Here is a 21681-nt window from a genome sequence, read left to right as displayed (position 1 = left end):
GGCTTGTGTGTCAGGCTCCTGTGAGTTTAGTCAGCCAGAGACAGGCTCTTGGGAAGCCATGGACCCTGAGTTCGAGTGTGCAAAGCTAAGGATCCCACCCCTGGAACCACCCCTCTCAACAGCCTCTTGGCCTCTCTCCATCTTACTGGTCCCATACAGGGATCCCCAAGACAGCTCAGTAGGGGAACTCAACCTGCATTGGCCACCTTTTCCCCTTTCCTTAGGATACTCAACATGGGGGCATCTCCAGGGAACGTTTCTAAAAACATCTAGAGGGGGAAGGATCCTCCAAATATCTACCTGGGGTAGATCAGATCTCTTCCCAAAGCCCAGAGTCTAGAAAGATCGTGGGCCTTGGTGTGAGACCTAGGTTCACGTCCCAGCTCGGTCCCGTGCACCTGTGTGACCTTGGTGTCCCAGCTTGGTTCCATGCACCTGTGTGACCTTGGTACACCATGTAACCCCAGAGCCTCAGTTTCCTCATCTGTCAATGGGGGCTAGTCATAGAACCAGACTCAGAACTGGATTAAATGAAAAGATGGATGTAAACACATTCTGGCATGCAGTGCTTAATAAGTGAGTTATTATTATTCCTTTTTCTCCCCATCCTGGCTGTGAACTCCTCCAGGACAGAGACAGGTCTGGGGTCCTGCCTAGCAAAGGGACCTTCCCAGAGTTAATGCTTAGTAATTGTCTGCCAGTTGCAGCAGTGACTCCTAGCTCCCAGACTCTTCCCTACCCCCAACCCTGTCCATTCCCTTCAGAAGTCAGCAGTCCACGACCTCCTGATGGGACAGGTGGGAACCCTTATTCCTGTTCCTTTTGTTTCCACCTGGAGGCACATCAGTGGCCAGAGTCTCTCACAGCAGCAGCAAGGACATGGGACAATTCTTCATTGCTCAGGTGCCTGGCGAGTTGTTTAATACCCCCAATCCCTGTCTCACTACATGCCAATAGGAGCCCCCAGTCCTGTGACCCAACCTTCAATCCCCTCCAAAACCCTCTAGGGGTCAGAGTTGCCTGGAGTGAAATCCAATGAGCTAGACTAGCTCTCAGACCTCTCTCCCTGCCCCGCCCTTCTGTCTTTTTCTTGGGGAGCTGCAGAGAGTCCACTGTGGTCTTCTCCACTGCCCCTGTAAAGAGAGGCCTAATAGGTTCTGCTCTTGTGCCAGTGATGAAGGATGTATCTGCTGAAATCAAGTAGGGAATTAACAAACCCATGGCACACAGTCTGAAAGCCACTTTAGTAACGAAGGGGACATTTTGAGCTCCAGTTGCCTATCTTCTGCATCCATCTCTCAACCTGTCCTAAACTCACATGGGGACAAGCCTCAGGACTTCCGGGTACCCCCAAACACACTGTGAGTTCCCTGTGTTCAGTAGGCATTAGGGCACGCTTTCACCTCCCCCTCCTCCCAGCAGCCAGAGCAATCACACTCATCTTCCTCTGGCCACCGTTCCCTCTAACAGAAGGGATTTTCATGGCTCAAGGATTCATATCGTCACTTTTCTTATTTACAAAAAGCAATAAACACACACGTGATTCAGAGAGGCGGTGGGTCCTCAGCAAGCCTCTCCCTCACCCTGGGCTTGGACCCCAGGCCCAGACCACAGCGTCCACCCAGCAAGAAAGGGATCCAGCAAAAACCTTCCCTGTCTTTGCAACTTACAGACGCAAGAGAACTGACTAGGAAGTGAACTCAGGATGGGATGATACGGTAAAAAAGCAGGGATAGGAGGTGAGTGATGGAAAGGATATACAATTTTATAAATAACTAGACAAAGTCTGAGCATTTCTTTTGGGGGAGAGGTGGGAAGAGAGTCTAGAGGTAGGAGCCTAAGTGGGAAGGGGAGAAATAGTGCTTAGGGCCAGAGTCAGGGATGATCTCTAAGCCTGAAATGGCCCCATCTTTAAAAAGAGTGGGGTGCCCTAGGTGATGTCAGAGCAACCTGCTTGTTCTGACATGCTAGGATCCTATAGGGTTCTAAGCCTGGGGGCTTTGGGACCAGAGCCCTGGGGACTGGAAGGGATTGGTGGGCACCCCAGAAAAGCGGTGAATGCCCAAACAGGCTATGTCTGATCCCCAGGCTGGTACTGGGGTTCTGTGGAGGTGAAGTAGTCCTCAAGGAAGGACTGCAGGTACTCGAAGGTGGGCCTCTCCTCTGGGTCCAGACGCCAGGTCTGCTCCATGACTTCGTACAGGGATGCTGGGCAGCCTGGTGGGCACGGCATGTGGTAGCCATGCTCCACCTGTTCCAACACTTCCCGGTTATTCATGCCTGGAGGGAGAGGCTCTGTCAATCAGGGGGCCTAGCCCCTTCCAAAGAGGCAACCAAGAGGAAACTGTCCCCATGACCGCCCACTCTTCTCCACCTCCCCACCCCAGCAAACCTGGGTAGGGTACTCGGCCCTTGCTGATGAGTTCAGTGAGCAGGATCCCAAAGGACCACACATCTGACTTGATGGTGAATCTGCCAAAGAGAGCAGCCTCCGGGGCTGTCCACTTGATGGGGAACTTGGCCCCTGGAGAGATTGGGAGAGAAGGGGGAGTCATCGAGGAGGTCCCTGGAACAGCTGGATTAAGAGAATGGCATGGTGGGGTGCCTGGCTGGCTCCGTCAGAAGAGTTTGTGACTTTTGATCTTGGTGTTATGAGTTCGAGCCCCATGTGGGCTGTAGAGATTACTGAAATAAATAAACTTTCAAAACTCACGACCCTGAAATCAAGAGTTGCATGCTCTTCCAACCGAGCCAGCGAGGTGCCCCTGCCAGGCACTGTTTTAAAGTGATTTACAGGCATTAACTCATTTAACCTCATAAAAAAACAAAACCCCTGCGAGGTAGATACTATTATTATCCTCACTGTACAGATCTGGAAAAGGAAGCACTGACTAGTTAAGTGACTTGCCCAGATCACATAGCTTTGAAGTGTTCACATTCACTCCCAGACATTCTGGCTACAGAGTTCACACCATTACACTCCACTGTCTTTCCCTTGAGAATTACGGTAGTGCCTGGCGTATACTAGGTGCTTGATAAATATCTGTTGACTTCCTTTTCTCTGAATATTTTCATTTTAATTATGAGAAAAAACAGCTCACAGAGGTCAGGTGACTTGCCCAAGGCCACTTGGCTAGTAAGTAGAGGAGCAGAGATTCAAACTTAGAGTTGCCTCTTCTACTACATCAGGATGGGAGAATCCCAGATGTTCTGGGAGCGGAGGGAATGGTTCCTGAATATGTGGGGCCCCATGACAGCCCCTTAGTGTGCCAGGGAGCTCTTGGAAGGTGAGGTGAGGCATGCCACCTTGCTGGGGGTTGTACTCATCATCCTCAATGAGACGGGCCAGCCCGAAGTCAGCAATCTTGCACACCAGCCGTTCCCCAACAAGGATGTTGGCTGCCCTCAGGTCACGGTGGATGTAGTTCATGCGTTCCATGTAGGCCATGCCCTCAGCCACCTAGCGGGAGTGGAGGGGCAAGTTATGGAGAAATGGGAACAGAAACACCATGGCTTGTGTGAGAGATCACCTGAAAACCCCACTTTCCAGATGAGGAGACTGAGACTCAGAGACGGGCAGTGCCCCGCCTCCAGTCGCACAGATGATTCAGTGGATAGGGCTGGATGTACTTCCCGGGGTAGGGCAGGTGTTTGAGGGCACACGGATTTGTGGAGGTTAATAGGAGAGCAGTCTGAAATAAAGGTTGCTGTCCCAGTTTACCTGGGCTGCCATGTCCACCAACTGGGGCAGTGTCAAATCCTGGCCTTCCCGGTCCTTAAGGAACTCCAGCAAGCTACCTGAGGAAAGGAACTCAGAGATATCAGCAAGAGAAAAAAGAAAAAGAAAAAAAGAAGTATCAGCAAGACCACCCTCAGCTCCAGGCCCGCCTTCCCTCCCTTGGCTCCGCCCCACCTAGATCGTATCTCACAGATTGGCCCCGCCCCATGTCACCCGCCCTCTCACTTAGACCCGCCCCCACCAGGAGTCAGCCGGCTCCCTCAACCCCGCACAGATCTCGCTCAGGACTCGTTCCCATAGGCACCCAGACTGTCTACAGCTCGTTTCTTCTCCTCCTCCGTCCCCCTAGACACGCCCCACTCAGACTGCGCCCCAGATCTTTCCTCATCACAGATTCGATCTTCATTTGTCCAAGCCCCACCCACCAGGGGAGACCCACCACCCCACGACCGAGGCTCCGCCCCCAGCCCCCCTTATCTAAACTTGGACCCGCCCCCCACTACCAGGACTCACTTGATTTCACTCATCCTGGCCTCTTTCTCCGACTCTTGCTCAAAGTCTCCGGTCCCATCACAGGTAGCCCCTCAGGTCCCTCCCCTCCCCCCGCCCCCGTCAACCGTCTGAACTTCGCCCCAAGTCCCGCCCCCCAGACTCCGCCTCCTCACCCCGCCCCTCACCGTGGCACATGAATTCGGTCACGATGTAGATGGGCTCCTCCGACACCACGGCGTACAGCTGCACCAGCTTGTCGTGCCTCAGCATCTTCATGATCTGCGCCTCCGCCAGGAAGGCCTTCGGGGACATGGTTCCCGGCTTCAGGGTCTTCACCGCCACCTTCGTGCTGCCGTTCCACATGCCTGCCATGTGGTCGCGGCTCGTCAGCACCGGCTCCCTGATGTCCCAAGCCCTCGCCCTGCCCCCGGGACCTCCGTACCCAGCCACACGTCCCCGAAGCAGCCGGTGCCCAGCCGGCGCTCGAGCGCGATGGAGCTGCGGCTGATCTCCCAAGCGTCCTTGGCCAGGCCTATTGTCTGCGGCTTCATGGTGGTGCAGGCCACTGTGAGCAGGTGGCATAGCCCGTCGTTTACCTCTGGGAGCAGGGGTGTCGGGGGGTGTTGAAGGTCACAGGCAGGCCAGGACGCCCCACACATTCCTCATCCCACCCCAGGTACCACCCCCCCTTTCCCAATCAGTGGAGAGGAACTAGGCCACAGGTGAGGTTGCAGGCTGGGGCAGAAGGCCACCTGACCCACTGAGTAGGTGACTGTGTTGGTGCCCAGGGAAGGAAGTGGCTCCAAGAGGGAGAGATGATCCCTGCAGGGTTTGGTTTCCTTCCTACAGGAGGTAGGAAGCTGGGTGGGATTCTGACAGGTAGAAATGGAGTTGGGGATTCGAGACCGAGGTGTGACATGAGGCCCTCACTCTTCCAGGGACCTCACCTTTGTTGTAACTAACCGAAGCAGAAACCCGGCATCGGCATCGATTCTCAGCTTCCTCTCAACCCTAAACCCCATCCTCCAAGTCAGGTCTACTTGGCGTCCTGCTCAGCTAGACAGTAGGGGGCGCCCTTCGGCCGGGGACAGCCTTACACCTGTTTCCTCGGGAATCCTACGGAGCAGGATCCTGGGCTGGGAACCCAAACACTTGGGCTCCAGTTCAGCCCCCAGCCACTACCGCTTTGGGGGCTCCTTTCCTTCTCTGGGCCTAATTCTCAGCGGGTTGGCTCGGGGACCCAAAGCACACACCAGCCCGGGAAGCCAGCCCTCACCAATGTAGTGCTGCACCAGCTCCTGCACGGAGTCGAACTGGGCCCGTGTGGTGATGTAGTAGCCACCCGTATCCAGCTTGCGGACTTTGTAATGCTTCACATGGTCGCCTCTGGCCTGGTCCCAATCCCGGATGGACAGGGAGTAGCCACCTGTGGGCAAGGGTCGCCTTCAAGTCGGCTTTCCTCCTTGCTCTCCATCTTGGAGCTTGAGAGGCCCCAGTAGGATGGCCACACCCCCTGGAACCCAGACCCAGTCTATCTCTGCCCTCCACCCCAGTCCTGTTCTGGGCCCAGGCCCTGACCCAAGCCCCTCACCACGGCTTCTAGCCCCACCCTAACAACTGGGCCTCCCAGTTGCCCCTTCCCAGGCCCCCACCTTTGGTAGTCTCACTCTCACGAATAAGAAAGGCCCCTCGGGGGTTCCCGGGGGAGAGCAGCTGCCTCTCCGCATCCTTCCTCCCGATCTTTCCAAAGTACCACCTGTTGGGAAGGGCCAGCAAGAGTCAAGAGACACCCAGTTCAACCCCCAACTCAGCCTCCTGCAGAAAAACAGCTAACTAGCCAAGATTCAATGTCCTCACTGGTTAAACGGGGCTCCTACATCTGATTCGTATCCTGGTCAGGAGAAGCAGAGAGACAGGAAATGTGGGATCCTGGGCTCCAAGTACGTGACCAGTAAATGTTAGGCTCCTCCTCTTTGCTCTCTGGGTTTCTCTTCAACTAAAACTGCTAAGACCCCAGTCACTAGTGACCTCCTCAGGGTGCTACCAGTTCCTTAACGCATCTCACGACTGCTCCCCTGTGGGCTCAACTTTGCAGAGGCGGAACTTGAGGCTCAGAGAGGGGAAGTGGCCTTCTTGCAGGACTGGTTGATGAGGTCTACCTGAAATTCTCTACTGCTGAGTCTAGTTCTTTTCCCACCACCCAGGCAATCTCTCAGATCCTTCTTCCCACATCCACCCCCAACCCCCAAACCTTTTCCTCCTGTGACTTCCAGACAACAGTCTTTGCTGCTTCTTTCCCCCTGTTGCTGACTGTTCCTGCCTGGCTCTGACTGCTGCTTTTCCTCCACTCTCTGAAATTTGGATGTTCTTAGAAGGCTAGACTTCAAGTTCAGGTGGCAAGCATTCCTGTTCTGTCTCGGATATTCTTCCGGGACTGAACTGTAGCCTTAAATCCACTGTGAAAGCACCCCAAGGGGAATTGAAGGGGATCCACAAGTATCATAGCAGACTCAGATGTCCTTTGATTATAAATCGGCCAGTATGGGGCACCTGGGTGGATCAGTGGCTTAAGGTTAAGCGTCTGCCTTTGACTCACGTCATGATCTGGAGGGTCCTGGGATAGAGCCATGTGTCCCATGTGTTGGGCTTCCTGCTCATTGAGGAGTCTGCTTCTCCCTCTCTCTCTGCCCCTCCTTCCCTCCAACACCCCCCCATGCATGCATGTGTACATTCTTCCCCTCCCTGCTTTTCCTCATCTTGCGTGGGCGCATGCACACATGTGCTCATGCTCTCTCTCTTTCTCAAATAAATAGATAAAATCTTTAAAATAAATAAATAAGCCAGTCCACACCTAGGTACTAGGCACAGTTTGGGGAACAGGGAAGGCACTGGCAAGTGGCGTGTCCAGGCGACGAGGAAGGATGGGGAAGGAAGAACTGTTGAAGGACGGTGTAAATGGGACACGCTCTCAAGTTTTTTCAAAGGCCTGACCCATAATACCCTTGATAGTAGTTACTTCCTTAATAATTAACTTAATAATAGCAGTACTTATTTTCTGTCATGTGCTGCTTTAATACATGTTATATTCATTTAGTTCTTTTTAAAAAAAAAAAGATTATTTATTTATTTGACAGAGAGAGAAGTACAAGCAGAGGGAGACGTGGAGGGAGGAGGAGAAGCAGACTCCCTTCCGAGCAGGAACCCACCAAGCAGGACTCGATCCCAGCCAGGACTCCAGGATCATGACCTGAGCCGAAGGCAGATGCTTAACCGACTGAGCCACCCAGGAGTCCCAGTATTTATTTAGTTCTGACAACAAGGTTGTGAGGAAGGTCCTATTATTAAGCCCCACTAGACAGAGGAGGAAATGGAGATTACTAGTGGTTAAGCAACTTGCCCAAGGCCACACGCTCTTAAGCTGTGTTGCCAGAATAGGAACACAAGTTGTCTGCTCGAGGGCCTGCACTCTTAACCACAACACTGCTCTTAGGCATGACACTGCACGGAGTGCCTCTCAGGGCTTCGTGACACTGCCTCTAAGCTGTGGATGCAAGCATGAACCCCCAATACCTCCCACTTTCTGCATCTTCACCCCTTCCCTCCCCCATGACTCCTACCACTTTCCCCAGATGAAGGCCTTTGGGCTCAGGACCCCAACCACTCCCCTCTGCTCAGGGACGCCTCTCCCCTACCAACAGTCCCTTCCCCACCCCCCACAGCCTTTCCCTCCCACCAACCTCTACATATACCCCCATTTCTTCCTCCCCCACCCAAAACTTTCCTAAGCCCTAACTTGCCACCAACGTTCTGCTCTAGCTCTCACCTTCCCTTCTCTTGAAAAAGCACTTCACACTTGGGTCTCCACTTCCTCACCTCCTACCCGCCCCAGCCCCCACCCCCGCCCCAGGCTCTGCTGTCTGGCCCCCACCCCCACTTCACAGCGAGAGATCTCTCACCAAGGTCACCCCCATTGCCAAATCCAGTGGCAGCCTCTGACACTCCCTTTCGTGTTTCCTGCAACCTCTCCTCCACCCTCTTGGCTGTTCTGACTTGGCTTGGCCTGATTTTTCAACAGCAACTTCTCCTTCAAGGCAGCTTTCTCCAAAGTTGGGTCCTAGGTCCAATCCCTCTCTCGCTCTCCCCCCCACCCTTCACCCTCCCACGCAGCTTTGTCACCTCCGCTCTGAAGAATACCCAGGGGTTCCCTCTGCAAGAGCCATAGCAAACAAAGAGCCTTAGTGCCAACTACGAAAAGATGCCCCTTCCTCTGGGCTAATTCAGCAGCCTAGCCTGGCCTGGGTCTGGCACCTCTCATGCAAAGCACAGCTGAGGGGCGCTTGGGTGGCTCAGTGGGTTAAAGTCTCTGCTTTCAACTCAGGTCATGATCCCAGAGTCCTGGGATTGAGCCCCACATCAGGTTCTCCACTCAGTGGGGAGCCTGCTTCCCCCTCCACCCCCCACCTGCCTCTCTGCCTACTTGTGATCTCTGTCTGTCAAATAAATAAATAAAATCTTAAAAACAGAAACAGAAACAAAGCACAGCCGAATCCTATTGTTGGCAGTCTTCTACCAGGGTGTGACTCTCTGCGAACCTTAACCCAACAAGTCCCCCCACCAGAACCCAGACACCTATACCTGCTCATACGTTCCCCACTTTAGCAAATGACACCATCGCCCACTCAGTTCCTCAGGAAGACTTTGGGTCACCCTTGATTTCCTCGCACTCCCCAAACGCAATGGCAAATCAGTCACCAAGTTCTGGTGTCTCCCACTCTGCAGTCTCTCCAATCTTTTCTTTTCCCATACATGTATACATATATGCACACAGATTTTAAAAAAGGTTTTTATGAGCCCTGGTTTTCTCATCTGTAAAATGGGACAACAATAATATCGATATTGCAGCTAGGAGAATTAAATGACTAAAGGTACGTAAAGTCCCTGTTGTCATATCTTAGGTTATAATGGTACACTATGAATGATAATTTCCTGTCTCATTAACAGGATTAATTCTTTCCCCCGCCAAGATTTGATTGATTTATTTATTCGAGAGATGGCAAGCAAGAGAGAGCACGCACAGGTGTGTGAGTGGGGAGAGGGGTAGAGGGAGAGAGACAAGCAGACTCCACTCAGCTGTAGCCAGATGCAGGGCTCTGTCCCAGGACCCTGAGATCATGACCTGAGCCAAAATCAAGAGTCAGATGCTGGGCCCCTGGGTGACTCAGTCTGTTGGGTGTCTGACTCTTGGTTTCAGCGAAGGTCGTGGTCTTGGGGTCATGGGATCCGGCTCTGAGCTCAGTAGGAAGTTTGTTCTCTCACTCTCCCTCTCCTTCTGCCCCTCCTCCTGCTCGTGCTCTCTTCCTCTCTTTCTAAAAGAAATAAATGCGGGGCACCTGGGTGGCTCAGTGGGTTAAGCCTCTGCCTTCGTCTCAGGTCATGATCCCAGGATCCTGGGATCGAGCCCCGCATTGGGTTCTCTGCTTAGCAGGGAGACTGTTTTCCTTCCTCTCAAAAATGAATAAATAAATAAGACAAAATAAAATAAATAAGTGAATCTTTAAAAAAATAAATAAATAAAAGGGTGTCTGGGTGGCTCAGTTGGTTGAGCGATGGCCTTTGGCTCGGGTCATGATCCTGGAGTCCCATGATCATCAGGCTCTCTGCTCAGCGGGGAGTCTGTTGCTCCCTTGACCTCTTTCCTCTCATGCTCTCTCTCTCTCTCAAATAAATGAATAAAACCTTAAAAAAAAAGTTGGATGCCACCCAGGTACCCCTTTAACAGAGTTAATTCTAAGTAATATCCCCTTGTGTTTGTTTAGGGTTTTACAGTTTTTTAAAGCTCGTATGCTGTTGTTATCACTGACAGTCAATATGTATAATGCTTAGCAAGTGCCCTCAGACTATCTGGGTTCAAATACAAATTCCACTGACTTACTAGCCATGTGAACTCAGGAAGAATATTTAATATCTCTGTGCCTCACTTGCTTCATTCATAAAGCAAGATAATATTAGTTCCTCACTCTGCTAATACACAGAAAGCCCTTTGAATAGTGCCGGGAACAGAGAACATGGTACATAAATATTATTTACTCTCATAAACGTCATTATTCTCTTCCCTTATTCTCACAATGACCTCACAGAAATATAGGTAAGAAGATAGGCTCAGAGTGGGGCTGTGACCCAGAGGTGTCTTTGGATGCCAGGTTCCCATCCTGTCCATAGGGATAGCCACCTCCTACCCCCTACTCACTCTTCAGCCTGGATGGAATCCACAGGGGCCACGTAGTTGCTGGGAATATAGCCAGTTTGTCCGGAGCTGAGAGAACGAGCTTCCCACCAGTCACCCTCACTGCAGACACAGGACACAGGGCATCAGTGGCAGCCCAGCCCCCTGGAGCACCCTGGAGCCTGTCAGGGGCACGTGAAGGCTCAGGAGAAGACTAGCCCTGCCAGCCCCTCACCTTGGACAGCCGCCCCCCACCCCCACCCCGCCGCCCCGGGCTCTTGTCTTTTCTGCTCTCAGCCACTGAAACTACCTCAGGAGACTTTTCCCTGCAGAAGCAACATGTCTGGAGATGTGTGGGCCTTCTGGCTTTTGTCTTTGGCTCCTTAGCTGGGCTGGGGTTTGAGTGGGCAGTGGACAGGTAACTCAATCACTTCCCCGCTGAAATCCTCCCCTACCCCCAAGGACAATATATTTCCTTTTGGATAAAATCCAAATTCTTCAATATGGCTTAAAAAGCTCTATAGAATCTGTTTCCCCTGCCTCTGTAGTTTCTTCTCTGTCCATTCTACACATCATACTTTATGATCCACCAAGATCAAACCACTTGGTGGTTTCTAGAAGTTATCATTTATTCTCGTGTTCTCTCATTCTCTCTTCCTCTTTTCTCGCCTCTTCCTTCGACACCTATTCATTTTTCTAGTCTCCCCTTAGAAATCACCTCCTTCAGGAAGCCTGCCTTGATCATTAGCCTCAAGACCATATTAGTGTTCCTTCTGGGCCCATATGTCCTCATGCTCCCCCTACATAGTGATTACTCAGAGTTGTTCTTGTCATATATCTGTGTCCCCAACTAGGCTGCTTTCTGAGGGACCAGGCAGGATTCCTCTCTGGGTCCTGCTCCCAGCCCCGGCCACATCCTGAGCCAGGTGGCCTGGTTACTTACGTGTTGTTCAGGATGTGGAACTTCTCACCCTTGGTGAAGGGGAGGTCATCCTCTGTCCGGGCCTCATAGTCATACAGGGCGACGAATAGGGTCACCCCAGTCCCTGCAGAGTCAGGGCTATTCAGCAGAGTAGGGCATGGGATGCGGGCTCCAAGGGGCCTGCACCCCCCAGAGTCCTGTTCCCCAACCAGGCTCTGTGCCTCCCCATGGCTGCAGCGCCTGGTCCCCAAAAGCCTTTGGAGTCCAGTGGATTTCTGATTTGAGCTTCACAGCTTGGCCTCCCATGGTTTCAGGACACATGCCTTCCAGACCATCCCTCCCACCCTGGGGAGCTCCTATCACCCATTCCTCCTCTTCCCCACCAAGACTCCCTGCTTGGGCCTGTCATCAGGGGCCCTCTCTCAGATGGGAACAGAGCTATCTTCCCCTCAGACTGGGATTTCCGATTTAGGGCTGTACTTTCTTCCTCAGACCGTGCTCTGAAAGCAGGGCAGTGTCTCCCACATCATACTCGAGGGTCCTAATGATGCCTCCCTTTCCCCCAGGTTCCTCCAGGGGCCAGATAGAGCTTGCCTCCCGCCCACTAGACTCACCTGAGATGCCCCTGATGGTGCTCCCATCGAGAAAGGCGGGGCTGGTGGACTGAGTGGAGAAGTTGTAGTTGGGGATATGGGCAAAGGAGGACACGGTCCGGGCCTGAGTCGGGTCAGGGCCATAGCGGTCCGCGGCCCCACTGCCCCTGAAGTCACTTTCCAGGCCAACATCCTCCTTGAGCCCTGGCTCCAACTTCTTGCAGAACACACAGCCCATTCCAGGTGCCCTGCTATAGAATGGGGTATACCTCACTCTGGGGCCCCTGCCAGATAAGCCCCCTGCCCGTGTACACACACATGCACGCGTGCACACGCACACTTACATGGGCGTGCAGTTTCCCCTCTGGGGTCCGCCCTGGTGAAGGGTAAAGGTGAGGTAAGGCTACCTTTGGGTCTACGTCCCAGCTGTTGTCATAGGTTTGCAGACAGACTGTATACCCGTAGTGCGCTTTGGGCTGCTGCCGTGTTTATCGATCGATTTTTGCCTCCTCTTGCTTCAGTACATCGTGTTTTTGTGACTTCTTCAGGGTGCTTGGATATGCTTGTTTCTTTGTGTGTCTCTAAGTATTTGTGAGCTCCCCGTGGATATGTCTATGCGTGTGCAGTCTCTTGTGAATGTTTGTGTGTCTATGTGAGTATATGGGTGTGGGTGCATGTCTCTGGGCATGTGATGGCTCTGTGTGTGTTCATGTCTTCTGAGTGTGTACGTGCATATGCTGTTTCTGTGCAAGTGCGTATGTGTGTTCCTCTGTATGCATGTGTGTCTATCAGGTGGTCTGTGTGAGTAGGTGCCTCTGTGTCCATGTGTATGACAACGTGCATAGCCCTGTGTGGGAGGGTATGTGCCTCTGTGTGTGTGTATGTGTGTGTGTGTATGCAGGTCTGTGTATGGGAGTATGTGTGAATGTCTCTGTGATGTGTGTGTCCAGGTCTCGAGACAGGTTTGTGTGTGAGTGTGTGTGAGGCTCTGTGTGTCTGCACCTGGAGATTCCCTGCAGAGGGGGATCAAGGCCATTTCCTGTTGTGGGTCCAGCCTCTGGCCTCTCAAGCTGCCTCTTTGTGGCTCCCCCATCTGTTACCTAGCAACAGGGCTCTTGGAGGAGGAGGGGGCTGGGATGAGTTGTGGGGCTCAGGAAGGCCACCCCACCCCTTTTCCTGACCCCTTTTCCAAAGCCCTCAGTTTTCCCCTCCCCGCTCACCCTCAGGCCCCTACTGCTGGGTCAGCAGGGCTGCGGCATGGTCCTCGGGAGGGGCCAGAGACCTGAGGGCGAGAGAGAAGGACATGGAAGGGGAAGGCTCTGCCAAGGCTCCTGCAAAACAGCTGCCAGCTTCTGCCCTCTTCAGGAAGCCAGGCCTGGGCTCTGTCCCAGCATGACTTCTGCCTCCGCTTTCCTTCCCACCGCCCCTGGCGAACTTACACATCCACCCTCACACGTGACACACCACCCACACCAAGCCTCTCACACTCATAGCCACCTGACACACCAGCTCACCAACACGCACACACACCAGCACAGAGTCACACACCAACACCCACAGTGGACACTTGAGTGAGTGTGCTCACCAACAACACCAACACACTAACACAACTGAACTCTCATGCGAGGCCAAGCTCTGACGCACGAATACACACGCGCACGCATGTGCAGGCACACAGGCTATCTTTCAGGGTGACAGACGCCTCCTCAGATACTTAACTGTTTGTGTCAGACCCACCGCTTTCGTTGGATTTCTATCACACCGTGCTCGGCTCCCTCCCAGGCGCCCTGTCACTGCAGGCCACCTCTGCTCCCACCCTGCGCTCCGTGATCCCCAACGGTGCCAGGGTCACACCTGGTGGCAAGGTGAAGGTGGACACCTACCTCCACAGCTCACTCCTCTCCCCACATCAGGGAAAGGCCCAGGTCAGAAGCCAGAGCCACCAGGATTCCTTGGGGAGCCCCCCTACATGAGCCGAGACTTTCCCAAAAGCTACATCCTCTGAGCCACAGGACGGGCAGGTCATTGAGCAAGGGCTCCCCACGCCCCACCAGAAACTCTGTCATTGCAACACTCAGAGAGGAACTGCCGGGGAGAGGGTTTCTTAAGCTGTGAGAGAATGGAGAGTAGTAGGGCGGGGCCAACCCAGTGAACCCTGACTTCCCCCAGAGGGGCTGAGGACCCTTGTGACAAGTGCCCCCTCCTTGCCTTTCCTGACCCCCAAGTCCAGTTCCCTTATGGACATCCTCCTCCCCTTCTCTCTGTGTCCTGCTCCTCCTACTGCATATGCTCGCTCACCTCTTCCAGGAAGCCTTCCTAGCTCTACCGGATCCAGCCGCCTCGCCAATGACTCTGTCACATCGGTGTCCTAATCTTTCCTCTCCACCCGCCAGCCCCTTTCACTCTTCACTGTAACTGTTCTCCAGTGTGTGTAGGGGAGTGACACCCATCTGGCGAACTGCGAGGGCTGCTGTGGTGAGAACTAAAATAGCCTGTGTTCACTAAGCCATTGCTGAGATCTTCACCTCAGAACCCCTCCCCTGGGGTGCAGCCACTGTGTCTGAAAGGCCCCAGGACACTGAGGGCTGGTCAGGGCCAGAGAGAGGATATAAGTGGAGATGGGGGCATCCAGGGCCCAGGGAAGGAAGGGATTTCAGGCGCTGAGGGGACAGATGAGTGTAAGAAGAAAACAAAGGTTACAGGGTGAGAATGAGGTCTTCTCACAGGAAGACACCAACCCATTGCAAATGGCTCCCTGGGCCTACACCCAGATCCACACAGCCTTCCTGACACATTCTTGGACGTACCTCACAGAGACTCTGAGCTCCTTTATACCCGGACATCTTCGAGGATAGCCACATCCCCCTCACAGACACCCCCGGCCCTCACCCACTCATACGCATAGGTGCACATGCACACACTGCACACGCCTTTCTGCGAGAACAGCACAGACAGGATTTATAGCTCTCATGAGGGGCTGACCACAGCACTAAACACTTGACATACGTTATTGCATTTTATTCTCATAACGACACTCCGACGTATGACTATTATTGATAAGGCAACTGAGGCATGGCGAGCTTGAGAGACCAGCCTGAGGTCGCACACATGATGAATCCTAACATTTGGCTCCAGAACCTGAGCCACTTCTCTCCATCGCCTGGTCACAGAAACAGATAATGACAGCCATTCCTGCCAGCATGCACAGAGGCACAGAACCCCTAGAGGGACACACAGAGATATACAGAGTCCTCTCCCAAGTCATAGACCCATACAGAGCACCTCCGAAAAGAGACACGGACTTTTTTTTTTTTTTTTTTGAGACATGGAGTACAATCTCTTAGGTCCCCACATAGATACAAGGTTGCCACTTCCAAAAACACCCAGATAAATATCACCACAACATTTTTATTTTTTTAATTCTTTTTTTTAAGTAGGCTGTAGGCTCAATGTGGGGCTCGAACTCACAACCCAGAGATCAAGAGTCACATGCTCCACTGACAGAGCCAGTCAGGCGCCCCTCCCCACCCCCATTTTTAAGTCAGTCTAACAGGAGTCCCACATGCTGCATGCCTGGAATGGGTTTAGGGTGTCGGTGAGGGGGGGGCTGTGTACAAATTGTGAGCCTCTGAGAAGGAGGTAGAGGTCTCTGTGGGCTGAGGTAGAGCCCTGACAGGGTGGACAGTGTGAGGAACAGGCAGTGGGGACCAGCTCTCGGGACGTGGTACTCCTCGGCCTGCTGGGGACCGAAGTCCGGGGCTAGGCATGGCTCTCTGGGCACCGGTATGCTAACGGGATTGGGGGGTGTGGGGTGAGGGAGTGGGACACAGGATCTGGCATCCGCATGGTCCAAGACATTGGAGGGGGGGCACGCTGGATGTGACCACACTCACCTGGCTTTGTCAGAGGAAAGAAAGAGATGGGAGAAACAGAGAAAGAGAAGACAGAGAGAGAGAGACAGAGACTGAGAGATACAGAGAGAAAAGAAAAACACAGTATGGTGTGCTGGCATACTGACTCTCAAAGGGAAAAAAAGGCCCTGACTTGTAGCATTTGCTGATTTCTGTTGTATAAATATTCCCACCATGGCTGATTTCAAGTAACCGAGGTGACTTCTTGAGCGCAGGGCTGGGGAAAGTTTCATGCAATCAGCTCCCCAGAGCCCGGGCTCGCAGGCTCCAGCAGCTCACTGCCAGGAAGGAATAAAAAGAAAGAGACAAACAGAGACAGAAACGAGAAATAGAAAGACAACAGAGAGACACAGACCGAAAAAGAGAAAGGTAGAAATTAAGAGAAACTCGGGGAACCAAAGAGTCAAAGGCAGAGGAGAGAAGGCAGAAGAAGCAGGCTGGGTTCTCTGTGCTCAGGCATCAGCAGACAGACAGCCCCCAGGACTCTCCCTCCTCGCCCACCTCGGATCCTAAGCGGTGCCACCAACTCTGCCGAGAGTCATTTGACTTCCTAGAAGTCTGGGTGGCAATAACTATTGGTCTAAAAATTTCTAATTTATTAAATACTTACCCAGTGCCTGGCATTGTGCCAAGCAATTCTCACATATGATCTCATTAATAACCCTAGGAAGGAGCTTTCATAACTACACTTAAGCAAACTGAGTCGCAGAGATGTTAAGTAACTTCCCCAAGATCACACAGCAAGTAAGGGGAGGCAAAAATGCAACACCAAGCCATTCTAAGCACAGTTCTATTTTGTAGCCCTAGTAGAAGCAATAATGTGTGTCCCTTCAAGGGCACCTACAACGTGCCAAGCCCTATGCTACCTACTCTCAGTCCTCAATGCAGCCCACAGAGGCGAAGCCATGAGCATTCTGGTCACTGTAGGGACTTGGGTCTGTTTATGCCTCTCAAACACCTGGTTGATGGGAATTAGTTTCCAGAGCCTCATCTGTACCAAAATCAGGTTGCAGGTATTTGAGCTGAGGTCCACCCCTGGACCAGGGTGCTCCTGCCTTCAACATCTCTATCTGTGTGTCCCTTCCCAGCCCTATTCTTTTACTTTTTTTTTTTTTTTTAACCCACTGAGTCACTCAGGCACCCACTTTTTTTTTTTCTTTTTTAAGTAAGCTCTCTGCCCCACGTAGGACTTGAACTCATGACTCCTGGATCAAGTGCTCTACTGACTGAGCCAGCCGGGCGTCCCTGTTCTTTATATTACATTATTAGCCCCGGACCCTGCATGAAGGCTATCAGCTCTCCAAGCCTCAGTTTTTGCATCTGTACCTTCTGTTGTGGGGAAGGCTTGAAGAGACGTGCCTCTGGCCCCGTGTGCAGTGGCCAAGTGAGTCTGAAAACCATAAGCAGCAAAGCTAGAATGCGCCCCCCCCCAACCATTTATCAGTTCGCCTCCCTCTGGTGTGTAGAGGGGAAAGTGACTTGCTCAAAGTCACACAGCCCCACAGGGGATTCAAAGCCAGGCCCATTAATTCAGGTCCAGAGTTCAGTTCACACCGTGGCTGTGTTCTTCAGAGCCTGTGCAGGAGGTCACGCTGTCCCCCATGAGTTTACGTCATATTTCCAGCCCATGGCCAAGGGAACGTACCTCCCCTGCCATACGGCAGCTGGCCACTCGGCAGGGAGCCTGCTTCAGACCTAGCCCTGCTCCAGAACATAGAGCCCCAGGCCCACCCACCCTTTCTTGAGGTCCCCGCTTCCCGACGCCGCATCAGGGCTTTAATGTAGACACAGGACGTCCTGTTCCCCCCTAACCCCTGCCAAGTATCTGTGGGACTTGGAGACAGATTTAAGCTTAATTTTCCATGGCCTGACAACTAGTTGGAGACATTGGGGAAGTCGGTTCACGTCTCTGAGCTGTAGTTTCTTTGCCTAGCAAATAGGAATATAAATCTCCACCTCAGGGGGCTGCTTCTGAGCATCAAATGTGAAAGCACCAGGCACACAGCTGGTGCTCAGCAAACTTTCACTTCCACTCCTTTCCCTTGAGGAAGGCCCCTCCAAGGCCCAGGGAGGGGGAGGGGCAGGGCAGGGGAGGGGGGTGGCGGGGTTGGGGGGAGTTCCCAGGGTGAGGTGGGAGGGCTGAGCTGGTTCAGTCACCTGGGGGATTTCAAGAAAGAGGGAACTGGGACTTTGGGCAGCAGCAGGAAACCACCGTCCTGCAAGAGTTCCGGCTACTCTTCAGGGCTCCGGGGTGGCCAGGGGCAGGGCACAAGTCTCAGCCTGGCTATGCCCCATCCCTTCTATGAGGCTTCCATCGCTCACCCATAGAGGCCCTCCGCCCCTCCCTGAACTCCAGTGTCTCTTACTAATCCCCAACCCTTTCACAGAAGCCTCATCTCTCATTGAGCCTCTAACTATCTCACACCGCCATTCTCTCTGGAGGCCTTACAACACCTCACCCCTAATACCCAAGGCCTAAGAAGACATACCCCTGACTCTGACTCTACCACTTGGTGGGCCCGGTGTGGTGGGGGCATGTGAGAGAGGGGCCCTAGCTCTATCCCCCACGTGATCCCGAAGGTGTCAGCTGAATTTTCTCCACTTGAGGTCTGCTTGGTGCACAAAGGGACCTGGCTTCTCCTTCCCCTGCTCTGGGGTCCCTCTACTCAGCCTCCCAAGGTCTAGCCACTTCCTTTGGCCACAGTAGCTCCAGGTGGCTAGAGAACACCCAAGCACCCACATATACATTCACAGGCTGGTGCTTACTCACTCAAAACCCAAACCATACTCACACTCTGACCGCCCACTCACAGCTTCGGGCCGACTGGGTTCGTGCCGCCCATGAACTCCACATCTCCCACAATTCATCAGTCAGCGGTCCCCTATCCACAAGGCTACAAGGGGTCTAGCAGGGATGAGGAGGGAACACAGGCCTCAGCTCTGGCTACTTCTTTCATCACATCAGGGACAAGATGCTCTGGATTCCGAATCCCTGCTTCTGGCCCCATCAGTCCTTGACTGCTGAACCTCGCTCTTCCTATCCGTGAAGTGAGAACAGAGCCCTGCTCTCCCATTACACCACAGATGCAAGGATACCAAAAGACTCAGGGATCACCACTGGGGGTGGTACCATAAAGGTTGGGGACAGACCTCAAACCTGCTGACTTCCCCAGTATGGGACTTCAACAGATCCACAAATATTTATTTACTAGATGTCACTTGTGTGCTGGTCCTGGAGGCCCTGACAGGCTTTCTGTAACAGGGGTTACACCACGAGAAGGTGAAGGAAAGCATCCCGCCTAGGTCAGGAATAACTCTTAACCCCTCCAAGACACTCTGCAAAAACCGCTTTCTAAAGCACCTGATTCAGGGGATTCGGGGAGGGAGCGGGGGATGGGGCCTGAGTAGGGACAAATGTGATTTCCCCCATAATTCAATTGAGGAAAATGAGGCCCAGAGAAGCCCTGTAACTTGTCTAAAATCACACAGCAATCAAGGGCCCGGCCTGGCTAAGCCCCTGCGACTGCAGATCCTCGCCCCAGGATGCCTGAACACTGAGCTTCACTGCCTTACTCCTCTGCGCAGAAACCTGCCCCTGACTGAGGATCCAAAATGCGGGCGGAGGGGTACCAAGGGGGCTGCGTAGGCAACGCGTCGAACAGCAGCGAAGCGGGGCTCTGTCTCTCCACCCTCTGGTTGCTACGGAGACAGCCTCTCCGGGCAACTGCGGTCAAAAGCAGGATTTCCGTCGGGGCTGCCAGCAATTCCCGGATCCCTTGGGGAACGTTGGACCGAGACCGCCCCTGGAGGCGGGAAGGGGGCACCCAGAGAGGCCCATCCCTGCTGAGGGCGGGGACTTCCCCAGGAAGCCGGGACCCACGCCTCTAGCGCCTTGGAGGAGTCCCCTCGCCATCCGGGACCCGCCCACCAGTGCGGGCGCGGGAGGGTGTTGGGGACTGCAATCTTGGCAGCCTCCGCGCCCCACCGGGCTACGGTCTTCACCCTCGACTTCTGCTGATTTGGGATAGGGGGACTTCTCGGACTCCCGGAATCGTGCCCCACATTCTGCATCCTCCAGAAATGGTTCTCCTCCAGAAAACGCCCTCACCTGGTCTCCCAGCACACGCCCCCCCCCCAACACACACACCTAGTTCCCCTCTTCCAGAACGCTCAGCTTCTCCCCGGAGCCTCACTTTCAAGGTCCCCTCAATTTATTCCCCAATCCCCTTGGGAGGATCTCCTTAGTCCCTCTCCCCTGACTCAGACCCCTTCCCAAATTCTATTAATTTCACTCTACAGGTTCCCTCCGTTTCCCTACCGTTTTCCCTACCAGACCTTTTTAGGGGGTCTCTTTAATCTACTTTCCTCATATTCCTTCAGCCCCCCCCCTCCAGATTTTATCCGTCTCCTTCTCCAGGTTTCCTCAGTTTCCCTCCTGAGGTCCTTTTCGGGGGTGAGGTCCCTCCTCCTCCAGTTCAGCCTTCCTCCCCGCACGCCCCCCCCCCCCCACCAGCCGTCCCACCGGGGCGCCCGCGGGCAGGAGGCGGAGCACCGCGCGGCCCGTCCAGCCCCACCTGACGGCCGCCTACCTGGTCCCCAGGGAGGCCGCCTCGGACGGACCCCAGGCGAGCCGGCCTGGTTCCCAGCAGCTGCGAGTGCAGACGTTGTCGGGGACGGGGTGGGGGTAACTGGGGAGCTGCCGGCCTCTGACCGCCGCCCGCTCTGGGCCGGGAGGAGGAAGCCGCCTCGGACTTCTCTTATTGAAGCCCTGCGGCGGCGACGGCGGTGGCGGCGGCGGCGGCGGGGAGGACTCGCAGTCACGCCCCAGCCCCAAGCCGGCTGCCCCAGGCGGGGAGGGGCCCTCAGATCCCAGGCCCGCCCGCCCCCACTGCCAGCCTTCCCCCGGGTGATGGGGGGAGGGGGTTGGGCACTCCCAGCCCTCTCCCTGCACCCCAGCTCCTCCCCGCAGACCAAAGGCCGCAGCACAGCCTTTCTAAAGGCCCCCTTCCAAGGGGCAGGTTCCTCAGCCCCAGAAGCACCTGCTGTTTTAGACTGATTCGATTTCAGATTAAGAAGGAACTTTTCTCTATTACTGAAGCCCACCCCACCCCATTTTCGCAACTGGGAAAACTGAGGACCAGATGCGGGCAGGTCTTACCCAAGTTCTCCGGCCCGTTGACTTTTCAGATCGCTGTCGCCAGAGCCACTGCGGATCGGATCACCTTGCCTCGCCTCCCTCAGGAGCAGGACAAGTGGGGGCACAGGACTGTAGGAAGGTGGGGAGCAGCGGGGGATCCTTCTCTCAGGAGACTGCTTTTCAGAGGAATCGGCCCTCAGGCCACACTGAGGAAGGGGAAGACTGTCAACCTCCCCCTCCAGCCACACCCAAGATTTAGAGAAACTGAGTGTCATCCTCTAGCACAGTTCCCAGCCTATGTGACTAGGAGGGATCCCTGATCACCACTCCCCACATACCTGGGGTTCAATCTCACCTCCCATCGCCGTTCCTTCCTCACCTTTAAACCAAGGACCAGGAGAATCCCTCCTCCTCTGGGGAGGAGGAGATGTGTGTGTGGGAGGGCTGTTTGGTGAAGTATGTGTATTGCGATATGAGGGGAAGGCAGGGAGGGTGTGTGAGCACAGATGTGTGTGTGTGTGTGTGTGTGTGTGTGTGTGATTGTAGGCAATGAAATCGATGACTGCAATTTTGTAATCAACAACTGACTGGGACATATTTTGCAGGCACCTGTGTTTCTATGTATGAGCAGGGATGTGTGTGTGTATGTGAGCGTGTGTGTGCA

General features: G+C 53.9%; 1 protein-coding gene across 10 annotated transcripts; it reads right to left on the bottom strand.

Annotated features, from left to right (window-relative positions):
• Positions 1 to 566: 566 nt before the first annotated feature.
• FGR (FGR proto-oncogene, Src family tyrosine kinase) lies at positions 567 to 21181 on the bottom strand. 10 transcript variants are annotated; one of them, XM_032301871.1, is made up of 13 exons: positions 21039 to 21181; positions 13190 to 13251; positions 11991 to 12220; positions 11398 to 11500; positions 10479 to 10577; positions 5884 to 5987; positions 5508 to 5657; positions 4674 to 4829; positions 4417 to 4596; positions 3722 to 3798; positions 3307 to 3460; positions 2393 to 2524; positions 567 to 2280 (listed from the first exon to the last, which is right to left on the bottom strand). In XM_032301871.1, exons 3-13 carry the CDS (start codon positions 12205 to 12207, stop codon positions 2072 to 2074), a joined length of 1581 nt encoding a protein of 526 aa, XP_032157762.1. In that variant the 5' UTR covers positions 12208 to 12220; positions 13190 to 13251; positions 21039 to 21181; the 3' UTR covers positions 567 to 2071. The 10 variants fall into 10 exon arrangements, with proteins under 10 accessions (XP_032157762.1, XP_032157767.1, XP_032157763.1 ...); XM_032301876.1 differs by having other exon boundaries at positions 11991 to 12217; positions 21039 to 21057; XM_032301872.1 differs by lacking the exon at positions 21039 to 21181 and adding an exon at positions 20470 to 20680 and having other exon boundaries at positions 11991 to 12217.
• Between the last annotated feature and the right edge of the window lie 500 nt (positions 21182 to 21681).

Source organism: Mustela erminea, chromosome 10, assembly GCF_009829155.1.
Source record: "Mustela erminea isolate mMusErm1 chromosome 10, mMusErm1.Pri, whole genome shotgun sequence".
NCBI classification, from domain to species: domain Eukaryota; kingdom Metazoa; phylum Chordata; class Mammalia; order Carnivora; family Mustelidae; genus Mustela; species Mustela erminea.
Note: the sequence above shows the minus strand (reverse complement) of the source record. Positions and strands in the feature narration are given on the sequence as shown.

What these genes read in the sequence shown, in the direction of transcription:
- FGR (XM_032301871.1), bottom strand. Translation starts at nt 12,207, where the DNA reads ATGGGCTGTGTGTTCTGCAAGAAGTTGGAGCCAGGGCTCAAGGAGGAT. An exon ending in CTTCGGGGACGTGTGGCTGG is followed by an intron (nt 4,597 to 4,673) that starts GTACGGAGGTCC and finishes ACCACATGGCAG; the next exon opens with GCATGTGGAACGGCAGCACG. An exon ending in TGGTGGACATGGCAGCCCAG is followed by an intron (nt 3,461 to 3,721) that starts GTAAACTGGGAC and finishes CACTCCCGCTAG; the next exon opens with GTGGCTGAGGGCATGGCCTA.